General features: G+C 38.9%; 1 protein-coding gene across 11 annotated transcripts in view; it reads left to right on the top strand.

Moving 5' to 3' along the window:
• CCNYL1 (cyclin Y like 1) overlaps positions 1-18,907 on the top strand; it is a 45,591-nt gene that overhangs the window by 8,666 nt on the left and 18,018 nt on the right. For 8 of the 11 annotated variants that reach the window (XM_077154868.1, XM_077154869.1, XM_077154867.1 and 5 more), the window contains 2 exons: positions 12,342-12,416; positions 14,020-14,054. In XM_077154868.1, the coding sequence (XP_077010983.1) occupies positions 12,410-12,416; positions 14,020-14,054 (42 nt within the window). In that variant the 5' untranslated portion in view covers positions 12,342-12,409. Of the gene's footprint in view, positions 1-117; positions 883-1,169; positions 1,337-12,341; positions 12,417-14,019; positions 14,055-18,907 lie in introns of those variants that run through there. The other 3 variants (XM_077154877.1, XM_077154866.1, XM_077154876.1) reach the window with 3 other exon arrangements.

The following is an 18,907-nucleotide window of genomic DNA, read 5'->3' on the forward strand; positions in this document are numbered from 1 at the left end:
GGGAGCTCTGGACGTGATTGGTTTTTTGTAACCAGGTGACGTAGGACGCATTCCGGTTGGCAGGCTTGCCGCCAGCAGCGTTCAGTCGGAGGAGGTAGTGAAAGGAGGTGGACCTCCCCCGGAGCTCTCTGCCTGTAGTGGCTGCGGTTCTTAGCGTTTGTCGCGTCCCCACCCCTTTTAAATCAGCCGAACTGGTCACAGCCCTCGCAGAATAGTCAGCTTGTGCGAGGCGGCGGCAGCGAGGCGGTGGGGGTGCCGCCCGGGCCGGAGCCCTGCCCCGGGCCCGGTGGGTGATCAGCAGGCGAGGCCGAGCCTTCATCTGCGGCGCAGCCCCGGCATAGCCCGGGGCTGCCCGTACCGGCCGCGCCATTGTTGCGGGAGGGGGCAGCTGCTAAGCCCCGCGGAGTCGGAGGCGAGAGGAGAACGCGGAGCGTAGGAGCCCCATGGGAAACACACTGAGTTGTTGCAAGTGCCCCAATGCCAGCCCCAAGCTGGGCCGGCGCTCAAAGCGGGGCCGGCGCTCGAAGTCAGAGCTGAGCGAGGCGACGGCCGGGGACGCGGTGGCCGTGGCAGCTGTCACGGAGGCTGGGGAAGCGGTGGCCGTGGCGGCTGCCACGGAGGCTGGGGAAGCGGAGGCCGTGGCGGCTGCCACGGAGGCCGGGGAAGCGGTGGCCGTGGCGGCTGCCACGGAGGCCGGGGAAGCGGTGGCTGTGGCGGCTGCCATGGAGGCCGGGGAAGCGGTGGCCGTGGAGGCTGCCACGGAGGCCGGGAAAGCGGTGGCCGTGGAGGCTGCCACGGCTGCGGTGGAGACCGCCAAGTTGGATTTCGGAGGTGGAGAGGGCCACCAACTGCAGCACCTCGGCGACAGGGAGATGCCCGAAGGTAAGGAGGCGCGGCTCCCTGAGCCCCTCTTGGGTGCGCCACTGGCCTCTACCGCCGGGAGAATCCTCCCGGAGAGATCCGCTGCCTCGGGCACCTTCCTGCCCGGAGCAGGCTTCCCAGGGCTGGGTACCCGGGCGAGGGCTGACTGTACCCAGCGTCCCCTCCCCACCCTTTACTCTCTCTCCGCCGCGTCCGGCCAGTTTTTTTCCCCTTCCCTTCTCCCCACACCCAAACGTCCTGCCCAGTTCTTGCCCCTCTTCCTATTCTCCCAGTTCGGCCTGCCGGGGTCTTTGACGTTTATGACTCTAATTAACGTCCTGTGGGTCTTCGTAAGACTTTCTGGTGTATTCTTGTCTCCCTTTTCTCACTGAAAATCCAGATACCCCAACTTCATAGCATCCATCCCAACAACCTATCCTTAGCTATCCAGATGATACCTAAGTGAAGGAGCCAGGTAAGGGCCAAACTTTACCCTTCCTCCTGCCCATTTGGGGAGCTGATACCTCGGACGGTTCAGACCCAAACGTTTTAGAATTTCTTGTTTAAGTTCAAAATAGAGGTTAGCATAATCAAGTCTATATGGAACCTTCTCGTGCTTTTAAGTAGACTGGCGTTTTAGGTGGTCTCAATAGAAGCTCTTTTATTTCTTCTAACTATAATTGGAACTTGGGAGGAAAGAAAATAGGGGTGGGGCATTAAAATAATATGAAGTGTGCGAATGTTACTGCCTAAAAGGAGAGTTCACAGAATTCTGATTACTTTAGGAAGTGCTACTCCGGTGACTTAACAGACTTTAACGTTAGAGAGGTGGGGGTGGTTCATGAGATAGTTTGTAAAGCCTTTCAGAGGAGGTAACATAAAAATTTAGGGATTAGTTTGTAACGTAATAGTTTAGGAGTTAAGATACCAGACCCTGCTCAAGAGTGTGTCTCTATGTGCTCCCTCTCCCTCCCCCCCCCCCCCAGTAGAATCCTGTTCAGCTGAAGGAACGTTGAAGTAAAAGTTCTTCAAACTCTAAACTACTGGCCAGGCTGGGAGAAAGAGAGGAAATTTTTATTTTTATTTTTATTTTCTTTGTGTCTAGAATTTTAGAAAGGGTTAATCTAGGTGACAGGGTGGCTCTTGACTGTCCTTTGATGGTGGTTTTGAAGTAAAAACGTTGTATCATAAAGATATTAAAACCTGTTTGGCCCATTTGTTTCCTTTAAATGCCAGAGATTATTCTCCTTTATAGTATTTAAACTTCAGTTGGGTTTCTGTAAAAGTTAGAATATTTTAGTCTGGATTCATCCATATTGATAGGCATGGCTTTGTTTTCAGAATATCAAAAAGTTGCCAATGAATGAACAAATAGATTTGTGAATTCATTAATTACATCTTTAAGCACAAGCATGTGAGTACTTGTGAAAATTTCTGCTTGGCTTGGTGCTCTAAGGTAAGCCTCTGAGTGATGTTACAGCCAGTAAATGGATTGGCACTATTGGAGAAGAGATCAAAATGTACCTTTATATAATTTTCTAGGATTTATAGCACACTTTCATATATCTCTCATTTGGCCTCAAATTTCAAATAAGGTCCATGTATAGTCTCCCTGTGTTGCTGGATGATGAAACTCAAGCTTGGTAATCTGAAATGACTTAACTGCTACTGATTGAAGAACCAGGACTGTAGTCTTGATTAGTTCCATTCAAAATTTATTTTATAAAACTCAGAACCTACATTTACTGTTCCATCCTATCCTTATACATTCATTACAGTAAGAGCAAAGGTGATGAAGATGGCCTAAATTTACACATTGGTACTAGTCAGGTAGGTGGGTTGATCATTTTAAAGGCTTTGTTCTGGTGGCTAAATTGAATCCCAGGATACGCTGAACAGAGAAGCATTAGCAGGAGCTGTCAGAAGGGCAGGTAAGGTACCAAGCATCCAGCATAAAATGATGGTAAGAAGTATTAAAACAGAAAAGTTGAAAATAGAGGTTGTGAGTGCAGCCCTTACCTTTTTATCTTTATTAACAAGGTAGTTAAAAGTCTTAAAATTTATTGCATTTAGTGAAGTGATGGCAATCCTCAGTTCCAGCATTGGCCTAAGTGTCCATAGAAATAAGGTCAGAACTCCCAAATATAAAGTACAGGCACATTGAAAGTTTGCTTTTAATCTCTTTATTCCAGACGGTTTTATATCATTTTCCCTGGGAACAGGAATACCTATTTAGATGTAAAACATTTTAGCTTTTCTACAATGAAGAGTTGAATAATTTAGGTTATTTAGACAAAATCATAATAAATGACTCTCTCCTTTGTTGTTCTTCTGAAACATTTCAGAACATGATTTCTAAAGCCATTTCAAAGAGATGTTCCTAAGAATCTGGTGTAGATTTCAGATAGACTCAAAAATATTTTCTACTAGTTTTTCTTTTGCAGTATATCTGTTATAGTATCAGTAACGCAAAATAAGATACTAAAGTCACATTATCCAATCTTATTACTCATCAGCTTATCCTACAGCATTTATGTCCTGACCCTAGAAGGTTTGCTAATTTGCTGGCTATAGGGTTCTGTCAAGTGACCCCTTCCTCCTGCTTCCCGATGAGGAGTGAGGGTAGGGAAGGGTTGGCAAAATGAAAAAATAAAAAACCTCCCAGCTCTTCCCAGTGGCTGTTTTAACTCTCCCCCCTCCTTTTTTTTTTGTATCCTGTGTGGTGGGGGTCACATTTCAGTCCTTTTCCATGTGACTCTCCCATTATTGCAGCATCATTTATTGAATTTTGTTTTGTTGTTGTTGTTTTAGAGAAGTACATGGGCTGGGAATCGAACCTGGGTTTCCTGCATGGCAGGGTTTTTTGTTTGTTTGTTTGCCTTTTTTAATGATGATGTGTTTGTAAAAGATTTAGAAAATATAGAGAGTTACTCATTCATACTTCTAATACTCAGAACTAACTTTTATTAGTGCTCTGGTGTTGATTTTTCCTGAACCTTTTGAATACATATAAATATAACATTAATTTTTTAAACTAATAAGATCACTCTATATATGCTACTTTGTAATTTTTTTGTTTTTAATTTTTTTAATTTTTTGCTTAAAGCAGTGAAGTAAGGACTAAAACTTGAAAACTCCTAGAACAGTGCTAGAATGCCGAAGGATTTTGTTTCCATGCCAGTGCAGATAGCTCTAACTCATCTCTTTTAAGAACTGCTTGGTGGGCCATCAGATGTTTAGACTATTCATTTTAATCAACCCTTTATGGCTGGCCTCTTTTAATAAAATAGTACACAATCCCCTTATAATGCTTGATTCTGGGGACACAGATAAAAACATATTTCATTACTGATACATTCTACTTTCCTACAGAATTCAGATGGTATATTTTGTCTTGCGGCTTAATTAAATCATAGGAATGAGTCATTTTGTGGTTAAAGTATTGTGATTTTAAATGTTAGTAAGTCATTAAAATTATCATTGACTCTTTGCTGTACATTAGAATTCATCTTCTCGGTTTTTTGCGGTTCTTGGTAGCCTGTCTCTATCTTTAATTCTGAATGATTACCACAATAAGAAATCTAAAAGTCATACTGGTCTTAGATGACCAAACCAAAAGATAGCATTAGAAGAAATCTGAGATGTGGGAAAACTGGAAGAAACAGAACTAGTTTGGGGTACACTGAAACATGTGTTTTGAGCATCTTCTGGTGACCAAGCAGTGTTTCACGTGCAGGGCAAAGGGTGGTGTATAGGACAAAGCCCCTGCCTTAACTTGGTCTTTATAGTCTGGGCAGGGGGAGGTCGTGAACCAACAATGAATAATCAAGAATTTAGCATAGTGAAGAGCTAGGAAGAAAGTAAAATAGGGTAATGGATTGAAACGGAGGGCAGATTTTCATGGAATGGTTAAAGACAGCTTCTCTCCTTAAGTAACGTGTGTAATTCTAAAAGTAAGCAGAAGCCATGTGAGCCTGTGGGGAAAAGTCTTCTAACAGAAGGATGGCTCTTTCGGAGTCCCGCAGGTGGGAACAAGCCTGGTATGGACAAAGGGCAGAAAGATGGGAGGATGCTGCATCAGTAGATGGTAGATCTTTACCAGTGGGCCTTGGTAAAGAGATGGATTTTATTCTAGGTGTTACAGAAGACCATTGGAGGATTATAAACTGGGGAATGATATTAATGCTGTAAAAAAGATCAGACTAGCTGCTGTGTGAGAATAGACTGTAGTGCAGTCCAGAATCAAAGCAGGGGGACCAGCTAGGAGGCTGTGCAGTGGTTTAGGGGAGAGCCAACAGTGTCTTGAATAAAAAACAGTATTAATAAGGGCCTAAAATAGGCTGACTTGAAGAAAATATGTGACTCTAAAAGTAGGTAACAAAGATATGAATAGACAAGTTACAGAAAAAGAAATGCAGATGGCCCTTAAACGTATCTTCACACATGAGAGAGATGCAAATTAAAATTATACTGCAGTTTCTCTCCTATTGGGAGAAAATCCAATAACTTGTCAGTAATTCTTTGGTGAGGCTGTGAAAGAACAGTTACATTCATACATTACTGGTGGAAGTGTGAAGTGGTTCAGCCCCTTGAAAGGGAATTTGGCACAATCTCAAAAAAACATTTAATCCAGATATCCTACTTGTAGAAATTTATTCTTTTAAGATGCACCCCATGAATATGGAACCATATACTCAAAGGCTGGGGCTTTTGTTGCTGTTTTGCCTTATTTTCAATAGCAAAGTACCAGAAATACATCAAATGTCCATCAGTAAGGGACAGTAAAATAATAAACTGGTACATCCACACCATGAAGAACTGTGGAGTTGTAAAAAATGAGCTCTCTCTCTCTGCTGGAATGGAGTCATGTCTAGGATATGCTATATGAAAAAAGCAAGGGGCTAAACAAAGTATCTGCAGAAGAAAACAGGTGAAATGTTATATATTTGCTTGTTTAAAAACAAACTGAGGGGTGGTGTGATGGTTGCTCATTAGCAGAATTCTCACCTAATATGCTGGAGACCCAGGTTCAATTCCTGCTGCCTGCCTATGTAAAAAAAAAAAAAACTGGGGAGGAATTTTTAATAATGGTGTGTGACTATTATCCTCTTTCCTTTAGTGACTAACCCAAACATATTCACACTAGGTGTTATTTGGATATGGGTACTGAGTCTGTATTTCATACATTTTTCCAATGAGGTATTATTTATGGAAGCTTTGTTTTGTAAAGTTACCTGTTGTGCTTTATATAATACATAGATTGCTTTTGCATTTCATTTGTGCCTCACAATCTTTTGAGTTTAGGTAGTATAAGAATTTTAATTGGTTCACATATGAGAGACAGGCTCCGAAAAGTATAAATTGAATTGTCCAAGGTAAAAAGTGAGTGAGACTTGGTAGATCAGGCATGTAAATTCCAGACATATGTCCGAATATATATATATATATTAAGAGAATTTGTCTAGGCTTCTTTGGATACCTTTTTTCTAACTCTTTTTTAGTGTATTAAAATAGTTGAGCTAACATTGGATAATGCCCGATGAAGTGGAGATAACTTGCAACCCGAAACTTCTTAAAAGTCCAAGAAACTGAGTAAACTCTGCGATTTAGAAATATATAAAGGAATAAAGGTGTGATTCACCAACTGAAATGTCAGATCTGCATCACAGTCACATCGGTTGGGAATTAAAAGAATTAAAGTATGACAGAGAACCCAAGGAGGGACATGTACCAGAAGTGGTTTGGAAGCCAGAGCTTGGAAGTTTTGTAAGAGGCTAGGAAACAAAAGCAAGGCATGGGCAAGCAGAGACCCTGAAGGGAAGGGAGCTTCCTGTGCTTTCTGGTGAGACAGGCTGGCTCAAGGCTCTCAGTAGAAATTACCTGACTGAGATGGAAAAGGGTGGGCCCAAAAGATAAGTTAAACATCAGGGTTCACATGTACCAGGTACCCGGCAGTTGGCCCATGAGTTGCTGAAATATGTTGAAATCAGTCCCCTTTTCTGAAATATACTGCTTCTGTCAGATGATTTCTTGGTCATTGCCCTCTCCATTATTTTGAGAAGGAAAAAAATTATTTACTCACAGTTCATTATCACATAATTTTAACAATTTTGGCTATTAGAAACACATTTATTCTAAATTGCATAGTTTTCACATTTTTAACCTCTGGGCAATTGAGACAGATCCTTTAATTGATAGAAACTTAAATTAGAAAAGTAATGTCGGTGGTTTTACAGGCTTCTATCTTTCCTCTGAGTTTGTAGGATGTTTACATTAAGAGCTGAGTTAATTTTTTTAGTCATACTTAGCATTAACCAATCATGCTGTCAAATTAAGTTGCAGTTTAAATTGATAGTACAAATTAGTCTTAATCATAACCTCTAATTATGAGCTCAAGAATATTTCTCCTAGTTGAGAACATTCTTAGAGGTTTCTGAAAAAATAGATTTTGGAATGCTTCACGTTGAAGATATGTGCTACTTGATGTGGTTTTCCTTCCCTGACATCTTTAAATCTCTACATGTGTTTATGTGTGTGTGTGTGTGTCTGTGTATTTGGAGGTGGGATGATGGCTTGCTTAACAGTTGGCAGTCTTACCTTTGTGATAGCGAAACTAGTATAGTGCAACAATTTATGAGAGTCTTCTTGTGTACTTGGGACAAGAGTTAATGGAGAGTGCAAAAATAATATGTGTATGAGTGTGTGCATGAATTTACTGCCCAATGGCTTAAATATCCAAACTATAAAATAGCAATATAGTAATTGCAGTTAGCAGAAAGTGCAAGTTACATAGAAAATTATAATTGGCTATAGGAAAATTAGTATTTTCTGAAAGCCTCATGCAAATTGAGAATATTAAGGGCCTAATGGGTAAATAGACAAATGATATGCAATTCACCAAAGTGGAATACCATTGTTTACTATGGAAAAATGGGCAGACTCTGTAATCAAATAGGAAATGAAAGCCATAGTGAGTTTGGTTCCTCATTCCAATGCTGGAGTAGGAACTAAAACCCGTATACCTATAATTAGTGACACTGTACCCTAAAATACCTCTACCTTGTTTACAAAGCAACTTGCCACTTGTATTGAGCCATGAAAACATGTAACCTTTTGATTTAGTCATCTCACTTTTGAAAATCTTGATTTAAGAGACACTATATGAAAACATTATATACAATATTGTGTATATGTATATACGTACACATATATATCTGTGTGTATATATATATATATAAACACATATAATAAGAGCAGAAAATGTAGGAATTGCATTTCATGGGCTATTATGTATCCATTAAGCAGTAGATATACTATAAAATAGATCATAACCTATACTGAGTGTAGCTAGTTTTGAAAATGCCTAAGAAAAGCAATACAAGTGTAAGGGTTGTGAGTTTTATTTTAAATATTTAAAAATATTTTTATTGAGAATGCTTCACACATAGTCTATACGTGGTGTACAATCAGTGGCTCACTGTATCATCACATAGTTGTGTATTCATCACATGATTGTTTTTAGAACATTTCTATTACTCTAGAAAAAGAAATAAAAAGAAAAAAGGAAAAACTTAAACATCCCATACCCATTACCCCTCCCTCTCATTGATCACCAGTATTTCAGTCTACCCAGTTTTTTACACTTTATCTTCCACCTATTATTTATTTATTACCCTTATTTTTTTTATATATCCTGGATAAAAGGAGCATCAGACGTGAGGTTTTTACAATCACACAGTCACACTCTAAAACCTATGTTGTTATACAATCGTCTTCAAGAATCAAGATTACTGGAATACAGTTCACTAGAGTTTTAGGTACTTCACTCCAGCCACTCCAATGCACCAACCATAAACTAAAAAGGGATATCTGTATAATGCATAAGAATTAACCTTCAGTATAACTTCTCGACTCTGAAATCTCTCAGCCACTGAAACTTTATTTTGTCTCATTTCCCTCTTCCCCTTTTTGGTCAAGCCTTTCTCAGTCCCATGATGCTGGGTCCTGGCTCATCCCAGGTGTTCTGTCCTATGTTCCCAGGGAGATTTATACCCTTGGGAGTCATGTCCCACGTAGCGGGGAGGGCAGTGAGTTCACCTGCCGAGTTGGCTTAGAGAGAGGCCACATCTGAGCAACGAAAGAGGTTCTCTGAGAGTGACTCTCAGGCACAGTTATAAGTAGGTTTAGCTTCTCTTTGTAGGAATAAGTTTCATAGGGGCAAACCCTGAGATAGAAGGCTCAGTGTATTGATACGGTTGTTCCCACTGCTTCCAAGAATATTAGGAGTTCCCCAAATGGGGAAGTTGAATATTTCCCCCTTCTCTCCAGTCCCCCAAGGGGATTTTGCAAATACTATTTTATTATTACCCATATTACTCTGGGATATTTTGGGGCATCACACTAATCTGGACAAATCAACAAGATCTCATGCCCTATTCAGAATTCCACGGACTTAACGGTGTTCAATTAAACTGACCATACGAGTTAAATGTGCTAACATTTTAACAAAATATTGTGGCTCTTGCACGTTTCTGTTGGGATATCTCCGAAAAGGATGAGCAAGTGGATTTTATAGAACTAGTCCCACCTTTAGTGTGATCCGCAATACTACTGTGTTTCTCATGTAGCTTTCAGTTTCAAGTTAAAGGAAATTTATCTCAAAAATAGCTTACATCAAAAACAACAACATTGATTTCTGTAATACGGAGTTCACAGAGAAAAATAGACACTGACCCAAAAAGCAAATGATCTTAGACTCTTTCAGCTCTGCTCTCTATTGGCCTCCCCTGAAATCAGGCTTCTCCTATAGTTGGAAAAGGTCACCGCCATAACTCAGACTAATTTTATTCCTTCTGCACTCTGGCTTTTCCCCTAGGAAAGTTTAAGGAACCTGTGATTGGTTGGCCAGCCCTGGGTCATGTGCCCACCTTGGTGAGGTAGATGGCTTATTTCTTGTCACTTGGGCTAATTTCACTTTTTTTCTTTAATGTTGTCATTTCCTTTATCTCAGCCTTTTTGATTTTTGAATTCAGATCTACAGTAGCCTATCTTACTGTTTGTTTTAATTTTTTTATTTTGATAGCATATATACAACCTAAGATTTCCCATTTTTAACGACTTTGAAATATGCAATTGGGAAGTGTTGGTCACATTTACAATGCTGTGATCCCATCACCACTACCCAGTACCAGAACTTCCATCACCCCACACAGTAGCATATCTTGGTTTGAATTTCTTTTTTTAAGCCTGTCCCTCTTTGATTCTAGTACTTATTTTTCCTGGACATCCACTGAAATATTTTAATAAAACTTTATCATATCAAAGGCACTGATAACCTAATACAGATACTTCTGCAAACATTGCTTATTTTCAGATTAAAATATAGCATATTACTTTCTTTTTGGAGGGAAGTAATTGTGGATCCTTTTAGAAGCCCTAGGTTAGAGACAGAGCTGTGCACTTTGTGTACAACTGAATTTTTCCAAATAGCTAACATTGTGTCAACATCATCTTTTCAAAGATGTGGGAAAAGTTTTTAAAATAATTTTTGTTGAATGGGTCTTTTATATAAAAATATTGAACAATGGAACAGTTTTTCCAAAAGAGTTTAATAAACTTCAAATTCAATGAGCTAATTTTCATAGAGAACAGAGCAGTTGATCCAGGATATGTAAGCATCTAGGGATCTTGCAATACCAATAAATTGGATGGTTCAGATTGCTTGTTACACCTGGAAGTCCCAAATTATGTTCCATACAAGATTTTGACCAGCTTGGTGGGGAGGGGAGCTGCATTCTAGGTAGATAAACCTGCAATATTGCGTAGTAGTCTCTTCTAGACTGCTTAGCGTTTAGTATGTTATTGTGCATTGTGATTCCCAAAGAGTCAGGATATATAATATATTTATTGTGATTTGACCACTTTAAACTCCCTTTTTAAAAAATAGAACAATTGCTAGCATGTGATTTGGAAAATATTGCCTTCACCATTACTTCTGCTGACTCTTGACCCATTTTCCTGAAAGATGGTTAAGATAAGGGGCTTAAGATGATTTGCTGAGAAGTGTCATCATTTTGGTGTCTTTTTTTTATTTTAATATACAACAACTTTTTATCCCATTTAGCCAAATTTATGGGCAAAATATATTCACTGGTTGCAAAGTTTGTTTTATGACAGTTTAAGAACCTGTTTTGTATTTTTGCTTAATAAAGGCCACACCTTGGTGCATAGTGTGGACTGCTGGTATATCTACTCTCATGTAGATAGGACCAAAATTTTTTAGCAGCCTTGTGATCTGCTCAAAAAAGTACTCTCACTGAAATCTCAAATTAATCATATACCATGGAAGGAGGAAGTGAAGGGGTAGTTAGCCTCAGAAATTCAGGGCTTGATACATTCCAGAGTAATTTGGCAGAGAATAAGACAATATTTGCAAAGCCCCCTGGAGGGACTGGGAGAAAGGAGAAAATATTAAACTTCCCCACCTGGGAAATTCCTGATAGTCTTGTAAGCAGTGGGGACAACCAATTTAATAGTCTGAGCCCTTGATCTTGGGGCTCACCCCTGTGAAACTTATTCCTGCAAAGGAGAAGCTAAACCTACTTAACTGTGCCTAAGAGTCACCCCCAGAGAACCTCTTTTGTTGCTCAGATGTGGCCTCTCTCCCTCTAAGCCAACCCAGCAGGTGAACTCACTGCTCTATCCCACCCCACCCCCACCCCGACAAGTGGGACATGACTCCCAGGGGTGTAAATCTCCCTGACAATATGGGACAGAACTCTTGGGATGATCAACTATGGGGTGATATTGTAAGCCACTGATTTTATACTTTGGATGGACTGTAATGGTGCATGAAAATATCACAATAAAAAAGTTGAAGGCTAAAATCACAAATAATTTTCTCACGTGGTAGTGTTCCTATAGATTAGAACATCGAACTCTTCTATGCAATCCTGTTAAACCTGCCATGATGAGTAGCCCCACCAAACAAACCAGTTAACTAAATGAGTTAGTTTGTGAATGGTGTTAGAATTAACCATTTGAATATCTGTGAATGTTTGCCAAAACAATTCTTTTGGTTGTTGGTATATTGGATATTACTGAGTTGGAATCTGCCAGTAATTGGCTAATGACATCACGTGCTTCTTGGCACTATTTCTGGAATATGCTAATAATATCAGCAGTAGAGGAGGGTGATGGTTTTCTGTTTGATAAGGAGAGGAGAGGATATGCACGTATTTCATCTGAAAGCTGTATCACATTGTCTCACATAGTCTGATTTTATTCCACATATATGGAGAGATCCTACAGTTTTGCAGTTTCTCAAATTTTTCTTTTATTATTGCCTTTGTTTCCTTTATATGTCATTATTAAAAACTCTTCCCAAAACTATTGAGTGATTAAAATTGATGTGTACCTTTTTTAAGTGTTATTTTCTACTCAAGTAAATTACCACACCTTTTTCTGTTGTTCCTTTACAGATTTAGCTGTGGAATCAAACCCTTGTGACCATCCAAGGGCAAGCACCATTTTCCTGAGCAAATCTCAGATGGATGGTAAGACAACAATATTTTTTTGAGGAAAAGGTTGAGAACTCAGTTTTTGTTTTGTGGTAGGTATTATAGAAAATGTTTACTTTGAAGAACTCATACACTCTTTAAAATCTTCACTTTTTCATATATCCACTTGTCTCAGTAAATGAATATGTACTTCCCTTTAGTAATCAGTGAGGAGAACACAGAGTCTGGTCACATATATTTGCCTCTTTTTTATGTACACAATTAATTGGATGCATGATTTAGAAGTGGTCATGAATTTATACTTACTATTCCATACTATTCCATACTTACTTTGCCCTTTTGCCCTTGCCCTGAAGAGCACATATTTTAGAATGACTAGGATTTATATTACAGTTAGGTTTTCATTTGAACAAATCAAAAAAATATTTTAACTATGGGGATTGAATCTGTGATTTTGGCCATATCTTAAACAGGATTCTATCTCACATTTGTATTTATGCTGCTTAGAACCTTTAAACTAGCTAGATTTTCTCATCTTCATGCAATGCTGTACACAGCACAGATTAGTGGATTTCAGGGTGCGTCAGAGCAAACACTCCCAATGGTATTATCCTAAACACTAGCATCAGTGTGTGGATGAGTGTAAATTTGCTATGTCCTGCTTCTTTAGGAAAAATCAGAACTACAGGTTTTTCTGCACTCCTGTTTGTTGTTCCTTAATGTTGTATCTAGTTTCTTTGCTAAAGAGCTATTGTGTCCAAGTTTTTCAGTGGATTACAACAGCAGGAATATAGGAAGTGATGGTTTTCTAGTAATTGAAGTAATGTAGCACAGTAAAGAATAGGTGGGGGGGGATTTCTAACTTGGGTTTGATAGTTTTTTGTACTTTGCCTGTCTTTCCAATCATTTCTGGTTTAGATGCCTGTAATTCTCAGTTTCTTATAGAGCCACGTGTTACTGGCATAGAGAGTGGAAGCTTTTAAGGAAAAACTATCCCGTTCCCCTCTGTCTCTGTGTGTAAGGAGGACATGCCTATGATGCCTGCCCAGCTTAGAGGAGGTGGCAGTGTGGGAAACAAGGCAGAGGCCAGGACTTTTTGATGTTTTTATTCTTCTTCAGAATAGGTTGGGTTACTTTCTAATTCTGTAAGATCCATTTATTTATTTTGTAGCATAATATTTTAGTAGATTACCAGTAAATGCTTTCAGGGATTTTGGTGGATCTAGAGAGTATTGTCTGGCCAGAAACTGGTTCTTAGAGCTGCCAGCTGTTAGATTCTGATAAAGTAAGCTATGTTTAAATGTAGAATCAGAAAATTCTATTGGGTAGTGGTTCAGCTATGCAACAGGTAAACTTTTTATTAGCTAAAATTTCCACCTGGCCCAATTTGTTTTTGAGATTCTTTCATTTTAACTAATATATCTGTTAGGTCACAAAGTAAAGCTTGTTTTTTAGATTTTTACTGTGAGGGGGCTCATCTTGCTGGATGATTTAAATTTAAAACTTTGTTGGAAATTATTTTTTTAAATAGAACTTTTATCTTTTTTGCATATTGGTAATTCATCATATTATTAGCTGCTACTTTATTTTTCTATGGCATGTATATCAGAATTGATCAGTTAACTTTTTTTATTCTTAGTGGAAGAAAAGAGGAAGAGCAACCATTTAAACCATGTAAGTAAACAATTGAAAAGTTAAGTGAGCAATTATTAGTTTGAATTAAAATTGTGTCTGCTGTGATTCCTAATAAATACAGTATACCCAATATTGTTAGCATGGAGCACTTTGTGGATTTTTAAAATTGCTTCTGTTTTGCTAAGTATCAGATTTATTTAGGAGAGTTCTTCGTTTAAGAACTGCCCATTTTAAAGAGGTTTCTAGAAGGCTTTAAAGTTAGTTTTCAACCACATGATTGTGGTATAAAGAGCTGTCTTAATTTTTTTATTAGAGAAGTTCTGGGTTTATAGAAAAATCGTGCATAAAATACAGGATTCCCATAATCACCCTATTGTTAATGCCTTTCATTGATGTGGAATATTTATCACAACTGATGATAATGCATTTTAACAATTGTACTATTAACTATAGTCTGTGGTTTAAACTGCCTTAATTTTTAATCTTATTTTTTAACCAGAGTAACGAAAGTCTAATAGCTAAGTCAGTCTTTTGCATTTTCTATTGACTTATTTTCACATTAAGTGAGAAACTTACCTCCATCTCCCGTGACCTTATTTCCCTCTCACCATTCTGTCAACATACATCACATTTTAATTAACTCTGTTATCAGTGTTTGCATTATTACGACTATGCAAATATTGATCACTGCTGAATCACACAGTATTCTGTGTCTCCTCCTTGTACAACTGTTCTTTTTTTCTCCTGAAGTCTTGCTGATTGTATCTCAAATATTTCTCAAATCTGAGCACTTCTCCTCTACGATAATCCCTTTTTCCTAGCCAGCATTGTCTTTCACTCATCCAGTATAGTTTCTCCTTAACCTCATCTCCCTGATTTCATAGATACTCCACTTTTTGGTGGAATTAATTTCTTGACTATATTCACTTACCTGTTTTTTAACAGCTATTTACCCCGGGTGTAACTTTTGTCACATGTTTGTCAAAAATATTTTTTATTATAACGCATCTATTCCATTTTTTTTCTTGGAGACAGCCTTCCCCAGCCTTCTGTTGTCCTGCTTCAGTACTGGTTGGTTTTCCCTAGACCTGCTCTGTGCCTCTTTTCCTGGGATGTCCCTTTGAAGTCATCTGGGATTTCATTTAACTGCTCTTGTGTGTTGGATCCTGTGTCCTAGGTCCCATGATTCCCTGTCTTGTAATGCTCATTGGAGCACATTTTTCTGGGACAGTGCACAAAAGTGGAAGTTTTTAGCAATCTAGCCTGAAACCCCTCCTATTTGGTAACAGTATAGAGTTCTAGGTTGAATCTAATTTTTACAATTATGAAAATGTTTTCTCTTGTCTTCTCACAGTGTTGATTTAAAATAAGTTGTCATTGTATGATACCTCAAATAAAAATGTTTTGTGACCCCTTCCCCCATCCCAGTCTCTTCTTTGGCATTTGACATTTTCTATGTCCGTCCCCCTCCCCCGGTCATTCTATTATTCAGGTATTAGACCTCTTAATTTTTTTCCCTTCTGTTTTTTGTTTTGCCTTTTCTCTCTACATTCTGAAACTTTCATTGACTTTATACTCTAATCCTTCTATTAAATACTTTAGTTTATCCTATTTTGAAGAGTTGTTATATTCTGTCATTCTGTTGTGGTAGCATTTAGTTTTATCATAGGTGTCTCTGCCCAGAAAACCTCACATTTGATCTCTAGAGAATAAGCATCTAGATTCTAATGAGATGGCACAACTGCTCTTTCTTGTCTTTTGTTTCCTGCTTCACCCTGCCTTCTGAAGGACCTTGTGCCTCAGTGCCCTGAGCCTGCCTGGGGTCCTGCATGACACTGCCTTGTTTCTTCCCTTAAGAATCGCTCTGTAGGCAGCATGGCTCTGCTTCCTCTTCTCTGCCAAGTCAGTTATCACTCCTTTATCTACTTTTCATTTTTCAAACATAATAAAGAATGATCTGCCGTTTATCCTGTCTCCTCATCTTTAGTCTTATGAATATGTAACTTAAAAAACAGCAACTAAAGAAACAGAAACAATACGAAACAGCTCCTGGAGCCACGACAGAGACCAAAAAGACAGCGTACCCCATCCTGGAATGGCTGAACGGGCAGGGAGAATCCACTGCGGTGAGATACCCGAGGGGCACGCGTTTTCCCGGCCGGGGCAGCTGGCGACTGGGGTCCCCTCAATGCACGTGGCTCCCCGGTCTGACTGGGAACGTTGGATAGCAGGGTCCTCCCACCACGCTTGGCGTCTCGGGCCAGCTGGGCAATTTGGACTGGCACTCCCCCAAGCCGTGGCGGCCAGCGACCCCCCCTCCAAGCGCGTTTTCCCGGGCCGACTGCGAGATTCGGATTGGCAAGTTAAAGGAGCCACAGCATCTTTTACTGGTGGGACCCGCAGACAAACGAGTGCCACGAGCGCCATCTACTCGGCAGGAAAAGAAAAACAGAGCCCAGAGATTTCACAGAAAAACCTTTCAACCAGCCGGGCCCCACACCCAGGAAAATCTGATCAAATGCCCAGACACCAGCAGAAAATAATGGATGACGCTCGGAAAATTGAAGATATGGCCCAGTCAAAGGAACAAACCAATAGTTCAAATGAGATACAGGAGCTTAGACAACTAATGCTGAATATACAAACAGAAATGGAAAAACTCTTCAAAAACCAAATCAATAAATTGAGAGAGGACATGAAGAAGACATGGGCTGAACAAAAAGAAGAAATAGAAAATCTGAAAAAACAAATCACAGAACTTATGGGAGTGAAGGACAAAGAAGAAAAAATGGAAAAAACAATGGATACCTACTATGGTAGATTTAAAGAGACAGAAGCTACAATTAGTGAACTGGAGGATGGAACATCTGAATTCCAAAAAGAAACAGAAACTATAGGGAAAAGAACAGAAAAACTTGAGCAGGGGATCAGGGAACTGAATGACAATATGAAGCGCACAAATATACGTGTTGTGGGTGTCCCAGAAGGAGAAGAGAAGGGAAAAGGAGGAGAAAAACTAATGGAAGAAATTATCACTGAAAATTTCCCAACTCTTATGAAAGACCTAAATTTACAGATCCAAGAAGTGCAGCGCACCCCAAAGAGAATATACCCAAATAGGCGTTCTCCAAGACACTTACTAGTTAGAATGTCAGAGGTCAAAGAGAAAGAGAGGATCTTGAAAGCAGCAAGAGAAAAACAATCTGTCACATACAAGGGAAACCCAATAAGACTATGTGTAGATTTCTCAGCAGAAACCATGGAAGCGAGAAGACAGTGGGTTGATATATTTAAATTACTAAAAGAGAAAAACTGCCAACCAAGACTTCTATATCCAGCAAAATTGTCCTTCAAAAATGAAGGAGAAATTAAAACATAGACAAAAAGTCACTGAGAGAATTTGTGACCAAGAGACCAGCTCTGCAAGAAATACTAAAGGGAGCACTAGAGTCAGATACGAAAAGACAGAAGAGAGAGGTATGGAGTAAAGTGTAGAAAGAAGGAAAATCAGATATGATATATATAATACAAAAGCCAAAATGGTAGAGGAAAATATTATCCAAACAGTAATAACACTAAAAGTTAATGGACTGAATTTCCCAATCAAAAGACATAGACTGGCAGAATGGATTACGACCCAGCAATACCACTGCTAGGTATCTACTCAAGGGACTTAAGGGCAAAGACACAGACGGACATTTGCACACGGTGTTTATAGCAGCATTATCTACAATTGCAAAGAGATGGAAACAGCCAAAATGTCCATCAAACTGTGGCGTATACCTACGATGGAATATGATGCAGCTTTAAGACAGACTAAACTTATGAAGCATGTAATAACATGGATGGACCTAGAGAACATTATGCTGAGTGAGTCTAGCCAAAAACTAAAGGACAAATACTGTATGGTCCCACTGATGTTAACCGACATCCGAGAATCAGCTTGGAATATATCATCGGTAACAGAGACCAGCAGGAGTTAGAAACAGGGTAAGATAATGGGTAATTGGAGCTGAAGGGATACAGACTGTGCAACAGGACTAGATACAAAAACTCAAAAATGGACAGCACAATAATACCTAAGTGCAATGTAACTATGTTGGAACACTGAATGAAGCTGCACCTGAAATATAGTTTTTTGTTTGTTTGTTTGTTTGTTTGTATCTTTTGTTTTTGTTTTTTTCTTTTTCCTTTTTTATATATATATTTTTTATTAGTATTATTATTTTAATTCTCTTCTCTATATTAACCTTCTATATCTTTTTCTGCTGTTTTGCTAGTTCTTTTCCTAAATCGATGCAAATGTACTAAGAAATGATGATCATACATCTATGTGATGATACTAAGAACTACTGAGTGCATGTGTAGAATGGAATGATTTCTAAATGTTGTGTTAATTTCTTTTCTTTTTTTTGATTAATAAAAAAAAATTTTTTTAAATTGCTTTAATTCTAATGAGATTTCAGGAGGGAGAGGAAATAAATTTGTTGTTAGTCTACCATGTTTAACCCAAACTTAGGACCTATATCTAAAATGTAGATATAAGTTTAATTCAATATGTTTAATGATGTTCAGATCATTTTTTTGTTATAGTAATAATTGCCATTATACTTTGCTGCTAAGATTCTTCAAACCAGATACCTTGCCATATTGTCCCAATTAATGGGCAGTATAGATGCAGTGATTCATTTCATTAATGTATAAAGTGTTAGAAATTTTAAGTTAATTAAAAATTCTTAAATAACTTCTCCAAAACTTTTCTTGTAGAAAAGGTTGGGGGGGGTGCGTGGAATGGGAACTTCAGTGTTTTTTTTCATGGGTTAAAATGAGACAGCAAGCACAGTGAGAAGGGGGCAGGATTTCAGCTGATACTTAAAATTTTGATGGTAACG

Source organism: Tamandua tetradactyla, chromosome 3 (assembly GCF_023851605.1).
Source record: "Tamandua tetradactyla isolate mTamTet1 chromosome 3, mTamTet1.pri, whole genome shotgun sequence".
In the NCBI taxonomy this organism is placed as follows: Eukaryota; Metazoa; Chordata; class Mammalia; order Pilosa; family Myrmecophagidae; genus Tamandua; species Tamandua tetradactyla.